The sequence below is a fragment of the Rhyacophila brunnea genome, unplaced genomic scaffold (genome assembly GCF_057557595.1).
Source record: "Rhyacophila brunnea isolate RB1 unplaced genomic scaffold, BYU_Rbru_1.0 scaffold_3, whole genome shotgun sequence".
In the NCBI taxonomy this organism is placed as follows: Eukaryota; Metazoa; Arthropoda; class Insecta; order Trichoptera; family Rhyacophilidae; genus Rhyacophila; species Rhyacophila brunnea.
The window spans coordinates 46,135,766-46,146,783 of NW_028232965.1; the positions used below are offsets into that span (position 1 = coordinate 46,135,766).

Consider the following 11,018-nt stretch of genomic DNA (forward strand, 5'->3'; position numbering starts at 1 on the left):
CGAATAAATTCGCTGTCGACAGAGTTCCCGAAAATCGCAGCGAATATTCGCTGCAAATTCGCACTCAAGACGCAAGGCGGTCGCGCAAGCGTGCTCTGTCCCGTAAGCCAATACGAGCTTGATTGGCGAATAATTCGCTGCGAATATTCGCCGCGAATATTCGCTTTGGTGTGGGGGAGGCTTAATTCTACATTGAAAAGATGGCCGGACTGCAACGGTCAAACGCGGCAAACGCAATGTCATTGGGCAAACGCCATAGATAAGCAAACAATGTTGCCAACCGTACTATAATTATAGTATTTATATTATAATTTTGATCCGCGTACTTTGTACGATATAAAATAAGTATAGTACGCCCAAAATACTATTATTTTGTATATCGGAAAAAATATGTAATATGTATTGCCGTTCGATAAATTGATACAAAGAACTATAATTTCGTAATATAAGAAGATTTGGAGAAAAACACGTAAAAAAATCCCTTGAATTTGGTTTAAAATGAAATTTCTTGAATTCTTTAGTAAGAATTTTTGGTCGGAAGAGGTACCTACCTAAATAAAAATGGTCTTGGAATTTCTTAAATTCTCCATAATTTTTTTTTCTGAGAAACAAAAAAACCATACATTTTCAACAGAATATGACAATGCGTACTATATTTTTTTCTCCAAATAGTATAATTTTAGAGGCTCTGTACTATAATTCCACTTTGAAAAGATGGCAACACTGAGTCACCACGCCACAGTGTTGCCATTCGTACTATAATTATAGTATTTGTACTATAATTTTCGTCTGCGTACTATGTACGATATAAAACAGGTATAGTACGCCCAAAATACTATAATTTTGAGGAATCGGCAAAAAAGTTGCCAGTAGAAGAAAAACAACGCCAAAATAATCTGTGAGAAGCAAAAAAAATAATCCCCATGTTAATTACTTAACACAACGATTTCCAAACTGAGAGGCGTGGAGTGTTGCAAAGGGAGGCGCGAAAAGTTTAACACGATTAATGTAACCACAGGTTTGCAGTTTGCAAATGCATAGCTTAAAAAAGGGCCGCTAGTTATAAACTACTTAATAATAGTCCTATAAAAGGTTGTTTGCAAACCTTTCTGCAAATATGGAGACTAATTTTATAATCCCTCACTTCTATACTATTGTGAAGCGCAATTGCTATCTTGTAAAAAAAATGAAATAAAAGGGTCAAATTAATTATAATGTTGAAATTTGAGGCAAATTTGTTTAGAAACGATAATTTTGTTGTTAATTTGGTTTATTTTGTCAATTTGGTTGAAATTTAAAAAAATGAGTGAATAAATCAATCCAAGGACCAATAATGCATTTACTGATTTAAAACGACAAAGTGAAGGCATTAATAAAAAAATGGAGCTTAGGAAATCAAAATGACAAAAAAAAAGTTCACCATGTCTCCACTTTTAAATGATTTCTACGCCAGATATATTGAAGCAAACATAAATCTATTTACTGAGTTCTTGGTTAATTTGCTAATGCACTTTTCACATTATTTTATTAATAGCAAAAAAAAAGTCGGTGCTAATAAACAAGCACATTCGTTAAAAATAAATGTAATATAGTATAGTAGCACCTTTTTTTTTCATTTTTGTATTCGTAAGTAGGTACATTGTTGGCGATTTAAAAAGGTGTCTGTATTATTTAATGAAATAAGGGGGGGAGGCGCCTTGATTAGATTTTTTTTAAAAGGGAGGCGTAGTAACATAAAGTTTGGAAACTGCTGACTCAACATTTGAATTTCGTCTAAAAAAACAAGACGTTAATTACCCCACGTTTAATTTTTTGAAAATGCAGAAAATTATTGGTCACTCAACGCGTACTATATTTTTTGCCGAAATACTATTATTTTGAAGGCACTGTACTATAATTCCACTTTCAAAATATACCAACATTGCCACGCCACAGTGTTGCCAACCGTACTATAATTATAGTATTTGTACTATAATTTTGGTCCACGTACTATGCACAATATAAAACAGGTATAGTACGCCCAAAATACTATAATTTTGAATATTGGAAAAAATATGTAAAAAGTACAAAAATTTCAATAACGTTCGATAAATAAACAAATTAAGTACTATAATTTCGCAATATAAGATTTGAAGAACTTGAAAAAAAAATTCTCGAAAAACGTAAAATAATCCATTCACTGGTTTTAAATGAAATTTCTTGAATTCTTCGGTAAGCATTTTTGGTCTGAAGAGATACCTAAATAAAAAATAGTCTCGGAGTTTTTCAAATTTTCCGTTATTTTTTTTTTCTGAGAAAAAAAAAACCTATACATTTTCAACAGATGACAACGCGTACTATATTTTTTCCCCAAATACTATAATTTTTGAGGCTCTGTACTATAATTCCACTTTTAAAAGATGGCAACACTGCCACGCCATTTCCATAGTCGTCCATAGTCACCAATCACTTTGACGCACGCTTGTGACGCTCAGATTTGTGTGAATTGAACGCCTTTGGTAAGTTGCAAATATTATGTTTGTACATATTTTTTAATATATTCTTTGCTCAGTGATATTATATATTTTTTAATAATGTGTATTTGCCTAAAATGAGCCTACTGTCTGGCCGAAATTCTCATAACTTATTGCACTGGGGAAATAGCTTCTCATCGGTCGATTTTCCTAATATGTGCAAATTTACTATGTTTCTAATGTCAATGCTTCGACCCCGGTGTGATTTTTAATAATTATACGGTAACAAAATGTCTAATAATCGATTTTACATGTCAATTGTCTCGTTATGCATCGGCATATTCAGCCCTTGGAAATGACGCCAAACGTATGACCGCCCAAATTCACCGAAGACATTTTTTTTATATACAAATATTGCTATGTTGTTTGTACGTTGTACGTAAATTGCTATTTAAAATACCGGCTCACAAATTTGAGAACGCTGACATCGCGAACTATTCGGTTGTTTATCTTTTTGATACAAATTCGGCGTCAGTCAAACCCGATATTTTGTTAATTATAGTTTGTATACAGTAGGTACCTACAATACCGCTTGTTGACCATTTTGAATTTGTTATTTTGCAAGCTATAATAACAAAGAATTTTGCAGACGAAAATGATGGATATTTTTTGTGTTATTTTTAATGTAAAAACATTCGTTTCGTATTTTTTTTTATACCGGATATTTTAATTTTCAATTTGTGCCGATACTAGGTAGGTACCTACTCACATTTTATCGTGATGCATTTTTCTTTTATTTTCAGATAATAGTCAAATAATGTCTGACGATGGGGGAGCAGTTGTTGAGAAAAAGGACAGAGGACGTCCAAAATCTAATGGAACACCTGGAACACCGTCAGCTGTAAGTACATGAAAATAATTTCATTAGTAATTAATATAATTAACCTTTCGGTGCTGTTTACTGGTGCTCCGCCGTCTTTATCTGTCAGTCGCCATTTTGGAATTCAGCTATCTTTTTGTCATCGAATTACAGTACGCGGTCCAAGACATAGTATTTCGGCAAAAATTATAAGACGTGTTGAAAATGTTAAGTTTTTTGTTTGTCACATAAACATAACGGGGAATTCGAGAAATTCCGATGCCCTGCTTTATTTAAACACATCTTACAACCGAAAAATGCTAACGCCGGCCGCCGTCATTAACTGTCACGATCAAAGAGATTGGACTCCTCCCCCAGAGGTAGCACACAAATGTCAGTGTGTACTCGTTTTGTGAGAGAAAGTTCTACTTCTCTGAAATTAGGTACACTTTGCTGCAAATGGGCCATACTTGGACATAAAAACGCCCCACTGAGTATTTTTTTTTATCAACACAAGCTTACAACCAATTTATGATAAACGTATTTTCATTATAAAAAGTTCCCGCAATAAAAACTTTATTAGGATTCAGGGTAAGAAAAAATAATGCAAATGGATGTAAGTATTTTATTTTTAATAACACAAAAACACAATAATATTACGAAAAATTATACACAAATCAGTTAATAGCAAATGGTTAAATATTGGAATAAGAAATATGGTCTTGTTTTTACATATTGTTCTATGTAAAATAACATAGCATTATTGTTTAGATAAAACGGTTAAATAAAAAACACAAATAATTACAGTTAATTACAAACAAAAAAAAAATTATTATATTACCTACCTATTTACACATGTGTATTTTGAAAATATTTTATGAAATAAAAATATAACGTGGGTTCGTTTTTGACATATTGTGTATAAAATTACTTGTTTATACAAACCTATTAGAGACAAAATACAGGTAGGTATGTTGAAAATTTGATTATATAGTTAATTACAATATTTTATCTATTTAACTCTCATTTAACTTTAACACTCATTTAACGTCACTTTCCGAGAAATGCTTCCCACACAGTAATGAATATTTAGATGGCACCCAGCTCTCCCGCCCGACTGCATCAATCCACAATTTCCGAAGAACTTCATTTTTCGGAAATCTGAAATAATTTAATTTATACCTATAACATTATAAAATTGCTACATATACTCCATTACATACTTCATATAAATACAATTTTTTGTTTGGTATTCTTAAAAATATATTTAACTCTGAAATGAAATATAAAATCTATGTAAATAATGAATGTCATTAACTAGCACTAACAGTTTTTACTTTGAAAAAGACATTGTATATTTTGGGTTCAAAATAATATTATGCATACGGCCCTGGATTTTTCGCAATAAACAACCATTTGACGTTTGATGTAAAAGTTTTGAATTGTTATTGTAAAAGATCTTTTAGGAAAAACTATCAATGTATAAATAATTAAGAGTATGCATATTGTTCCGAAATGCTGTTACTCATTTGTATTCTTCCATTAATAAACATTTTTTTACCGAATAATAACGTATAATACGTATAAATCGAGAGAATAACAATATTATATCCGCCATGTTGTTTTACCACACGAACTTGAAGAAGCTCCAGAATACCAACATTACCAACTGTCTTTCTCCGATTCGTATTTTTTAGTACATAAATGATAGCGTGTTCCCTCTCCAGTCTTTCAATCTCTTTGGTCACGATAGTTTTTTAAAGTATACAACGCAAGACTACGCCCATAGACTAATATCGCACATTGAGATCTTATATTATATTGATTATACTTACTACGTCCCTCGCTTCACGTTATTACGATTTGTTGTGATTGAAGTACGAACATTTTACGGAGCTTTAAAGATCGACAATTAGACAACTTTTAAAAGCAATGAAATAAGCAATGGGGAATATTCACACAACCGGCGAATTCAATTAAGTCCATTTTTCAAAATTTTGGTATTTTTGACATACCATACTTTTTAATAGTACGCAGACGAAAATGTTACTTTTTTAATTGTACGTGGACCAAAATGTACTATAATTATAGTTCAGTTGGCAACACTGACAGATGGCAGCTCGCGACAGCGGAGAACCAGTAAAAAGACCCAACCTTTCTTTTGTGTAATAAATTGAATTAGCATTCAGTAGGGGAAGAGCTACAATTATTGGCCAGTTAAGGATTTTTTCAACTTTGTTAATTTTTTGTGGACAGATATCATTAGGAAGGTGAAATAAAAAAATATTATTTGTTAAATTGTTTATTTTTTTATAATAATCAATTATCAGAACATTTAAAAAAAATATTTTACATCATAAAAAAAATAATCAAAAAAAAGGCAGAAATCTACAATTATTGGCCACTTTTTTCAATTATTGGTCACCAAAAGATGCAATTATTGGCCACCCCGAAATTGCTGTAATAACATTATTTAAACAAAAATTAAAAAAACAGTTTATGTAATATTATGATCACACATCATTATTAAGTGTTCAATCAAGTACTTAATGCAACTTTATCGTCATTTTATTAGACATACGTAACATATTACTTAAAAATATAAAGAACACATTCACATCGAGTTACAGTGAGATAGGCATATTTAATTAAATACGTAGAGCTTGTTGGAAATTGATTTCAAATATTCGAAAGAAATCTTATACCTAGCTAATAGAAGTTAACAAACATCTTGACGTAGCATAAAGGATAAATGAGAATCATTGAAGTTTTCTCACAGTCGGAACAGCATACAAAACTTTTCAGTAGAGGATTTTTGCGGAAGGAATTTTAGTGTGCTTCTTGGTATTTCAAATCTTCTTGTTACTGAACGCAAAGACTCTTCACTATGGTCTTTTATATACTCTATTGCTTCTTTTATTCTTCAGTTCTTGACTATATTTCATTCGTTTATTTTGATGGATTTTTATTCTGGAACAATCAAGAAAAAAGTTTCTATTATCGGCCATCAAAACTACAATTATGGGCCAGGTGGCCAACATTTATCTACTAATGTCGGAGAAATATAATAAAAACAAAGATTATTAATAATACTGTTAAAACACTATTCAACTAATAAAAATAAATGTAATACTTTACTAATTAGTCACATATTCTATTATCGATGAAAATCGACATATTTTGGAATCAGTTATTGGCCACCATCATAACATACCTACCCACCTATTTTTTCCAAAATATATGTCTAATGATGTATACATAAATCAAATGCATATATACTTGTCAATTGGATTAGCATTTTGTATGATATTGAATGTTTAACATACCTTTTAACAGAAGTCATGTCCTTGTACAATTTACAACAAATCGCACTTATTTCACGGTTTCGCTCGAACTGTCAGATACAAATGCGGTTTTGAGGTTGTTTTATAATGCTAAAAGTAACAATTATCTGTTTTACCAACGGAGGAACAATTGCCGAGATTTTTTAATTACTTACCAGATGGCAATGTTGATTTAATATCTTAAAAAAACTAGATTTTATCTGTAAGTGGCCAATAATTGAAGCTGGCCCATAATAGTAGCTCTTACCTTACTCAGTTTTTTGTGAAACATTACTTCAATACAAATTTGGTTGGTGTATATTTTATTATAATTGGTGGCAATATAATTTCAGTGTTTTTACCCCCAATTAACTGTACATTTAGTAGAAGTGGTTCTATACATTCATCCTGGATACAGCGGCAAACGCATTTTGAAAATTGCCGATATACCGGATTATTTGTTAGTTTGGGTTAGTTTAGGTTGGGTTATCCTAACAAATAATCCAGTATATCGGCTATTTTCAATGTTTGCTGTTGTATCCAGAATAACCGACTAGTACCGTAGAAGTATTTTATTCAAGACTTTTTTCTTTTGTTAAATATCAATCTTTATTTCCCTCTTTATTAATTCTACATGTAACACCTTTATCTTAAATCAGAGAAATACAAATTCTTAAGTAAGTACACAATCACTGCTGAACTTTTAATTATTTACCTTTTAATTACCACATTTAATTAACACATTAATTATATGTAATGGCCAAGTACTTCAAACGCACCAGTCGCGGTGTTAGCACTAAATGAGTAAATACATTGAGAAAGTGTTTTTAATTTCACGCTCTGGGACATTTTTGGTAATTATGTAGTAGGTACTCCATATCGTCATTGTGGTTAAGGTGTTTAGAGACAAAAAAACCCAACAACTTATAGGAAAACAATCCATAACCTACTTATTTTTGGATTGCAGTATGTTTTCGTTTGGTTTTTGGTCTCAAATGACCTCGATCACACAAACCATATACCTAGAATATTATAGCTTTAATACACTGTTTTATTCATTTTACAGGAAGCAAAAAAACGAGGAAGGCAGCCAACGCCGACCAAGAAAGAATCAACAAAATCATCTGATGATGAGCCCTCTCCAGCGAAACGAGGACGAGGTCGCCCCAAAGGATTCGAGAAAAAAGCCGCTACACCCAAGGTTGGATTTTCTACCATTTCATTATCGATTTTTCAAACTACAGTTTGGTGCACTTTTAGTGACCTTAATTCCGTTAGGTTGACACCTAAGGTTTTTTAGGTTTCCTTTCGAAAGAAAGTCTAAAATTAAGTCAACCTTTATTAGGAAGCATTATGCTCAAACAGGAGAAAGCCGCAGGTCGTTTTGTAGACATAAATCGAGTGCTTAAAGTCAGACAACGTTATCTACAAAAAATGTTTTTTTTTTTTTTTTAGATAACGTTATTTTACATTTACGGCTACATGATAGTCAAACAACGTTATGTCAATTTTTTCTAATTTCTTATTAAATCGTCAGTAAAGTTTAACGCTAACTACATAAGTAACCCTTGTTTTCATATTTTTTTAAAACTATCCCTATAAATTTTAACATCATCATAAGCAAGATAAATGTACAATACACAATAAATTATAAAATATTAACATTAGGTTTTAAATAAACATTTCCCTTGTTGAGTAACAAGAATCTAAAATAACGATTTTTGGCTCTCCTGTAAAGTTGCACTTTTGTAGATAGTGTTGTTTGACACTAAGCCCTCGAAATATACTCGTACATTCACTGCAAGTCTCGGTGATGGACTTACTGAAATGTAATTGTAACTATTACTTTTTATAAAAATAAATATACCAAAAAAAAATCTCTACCAAAGAAAACTTTTTTTTACAACAATTGAATATGTTTATTTAGTAATTAATTAATCTCTATAAACTTACTGAGGCATTGTTTATACTTCTACTCTAAAGTATGTTTTCATACTAGCTATAGTGGAATATTATATTCTGGCTGACATCACCATTACTATCTGGAGAACTAAAAATCCTGCCTAATTTCTACAAATTACCCCTACATTTCTCATCGACATCTAATCCTACGATTCCATCCATTCATCTTACACACGGTCCATTTATTTATCTTATCAGAATAATAAATAACTGGTGCTGTTGTACCTATTGATAAAAATATTTCTAGTGTGCCTGGGCATATCGTAGATGCAGGGCAAGGCTGTATATTATAATCATACTCCTGCATTAAATAGAGATTTCCGAAGATAGTGCTGCGCTATTGATTCAAACATGAAAAAATTGAACCACAAATAATATATGAGTATAAAGTTAGAATGTGACTAATATTTTTGATTTCAAGGTATTTTCGTAGTAAATCTATGGATGTGCAATTCAGACAACATGGTAATATTGATCTAAATGGCCTTCACAGCAACACGACATAGCAGCCAGACTAGGTTATGTTAGTGCGCTGGAGAGCACAGGTCGGGGCAACCTTTTTCGCATTGTATCACCACCATCCGTGTGGAAATGTTGCTGACTTCATCTGTGAAAGCTTAATTTGTCAAGACTCGCTTGTCCAATAGAGTGGCCCACATTAAGCCCTTATGTTATCTTTTGTCCTGTGTTTAATGTTTAGTTTATCTGTTCAGAAGCCTTCCGTTGATGTGCGAGGTCGTGGCCGGCCGCGCAAAGATGCCAAAGGTCGCGGCCGCCCGCGCAAAGATGCCCCTCCCCCTAAATAAGCAGCTTCGACGGAAGGATGGACGATGATGATGAAGAGGAAGTCTCCGATCAATAGACGGACGGTCATCAGCCCGTCTTCTCTTGTTGAGAATTTCTCCCTCCCTACCCGCTAAATTTCACCTGGCGAAAGTCTGCCCGTATGTCCACCCGCTGTAACCGTTACCGACGTTTACATCAATCGTGCTTCGCGTATCGAAGTATTGTTTTTTTTTGTAAGAAAATTTTGTATACCTGAATGTTTGTTGACTTTTTGAATAATATTTTATCCACGATTTTATTGACCAAAAATGCGAAACAGCGTCGGATTTTGAGGTAGCGGGCGGAGGCATGTCTCGTAACAGTAATGGCGGGGGTGCGCGTGCTCTGTCTCGCCGCAGCGGAAGGTCGCTTAGGATAATTATACGTAACCGACTATCGATAGATGTGTTTTACTACTGGACCCGTTTCATATTCTTTAATTTGTCTCATTCGTTTCAACTCATCACCTGTGGTGTTCAATAATAAAATTCAGTCTCATTTCAAACACTGTATACACATTTTTTGGTAAGTTTTCATAAAAAAAAATTTATTCATCACTTTTTACGGTTGAGAAAAAATTGCTAAGCACGGGAGTGTCGCACAGTCTCGGCAACGGTTGGAGTTATTTGGTTAGGATTTTATAAGAACATATCTGTATTTTCGCCTTCGTCTCGTAGTGAAGGCGTTCTGCTTTATTTTTAGTTATAATATAGTTATATCTCAGTAGAGATATTTTGCGTAGCCTCCCAGGATTCTTTTGTATTTCCGATCAGGCATTGTTACGCTTTCAGTTTTAAGTTGAGAAAATATTTACGAGGAAATAACCCATAGAAATATTTTTTATAAGAAAAAGTTTAGAAAATAAACCAGCCTTGTATAGTGTTTGATTTATTATTTGGTAATTGTAACTGTGCCATTTTTATAATCTCCATGTTAACTTTAGATCTGTTTTGCCTTTTTACATTGTCAACTTTTTTATAAGCATTTATTTTAAAATTTATTCCTCGTCATGTGTGTATGTGAGTGATTGTAATGTTTAGTCTTAATAAATAAAAACACAAATCTAAATACTTGTTTTTCTTTAATAATTCCCCATCAATTTTGGTTATAGGCAAAATAGAATAATTTCTATTCCAGTTCGAACGTGAAAAACTCACTTTTAATATTTAGCTTTGTAATAGTACATAATTGTTGACATCCATAATTTCAAGCACGGCGGTTTGGAGATAGTACATAATTGCTGACATCCATAATTTCAAGCACGGCGGTTTGGAGATCTAATGTCTCGCATCGTGTCACGGGTTATACTTGTCGTTCTTTATTACAATCAACAACTTGTTTTGTTCAAATACAATCCAAGTTGTTTTTTGGATGGATAGTAGCAAAATACGTGAGAAGACATCTTGTGGTACCAAACTTGTCAATGGGTATTCTTTCTTATATTTTTTAACACTAGCAACAAACAATGTATGGTCATTTATATCCAGACGTATTCTTTGTCTCTGGCGAGACATGAATGTAGGCTGCAGAGATTCAACATAAACAGTATACACTAAACTCAATCAAACTTCTTTTCATTGAACTAAGAATACAAAT

The 11,018-nt window shown here is 32.5% G+C and overlaps 1 protein-coding gene across 1 annotated transcript; it reads left to right on the forward strand.

Moving 5' to 3' along the window:
* Positions 1 to 2,424: 2,424 nt before the first annotated feature.
* Positions 2,425 to 10,490, forward strand: LOC147068440 (uncharacterized). Its single transcript, XM_085953392.1, has 4 exons — positions 2,425 to 2,498; positions 3,257 to 3,354; positions 7,702 to 7,836; positions 9,311 to 10,490. The coding sequence occupies exons 2-4, from the start codon at positions 3,271 to 3,273 to the stop codon at positions 9,401 to 9,403; spliced, it is 312 nt and encodes a 103-aa protein (XP_085809518.1). The 5' UTR covers positions 2,425 to 2,498; positions 3,257 to 3,270; the 3' UTR covers positions 9,404 to 10,490.
* Positions 10,491 to 11,018: the final 528 nt, after the last annotated feature.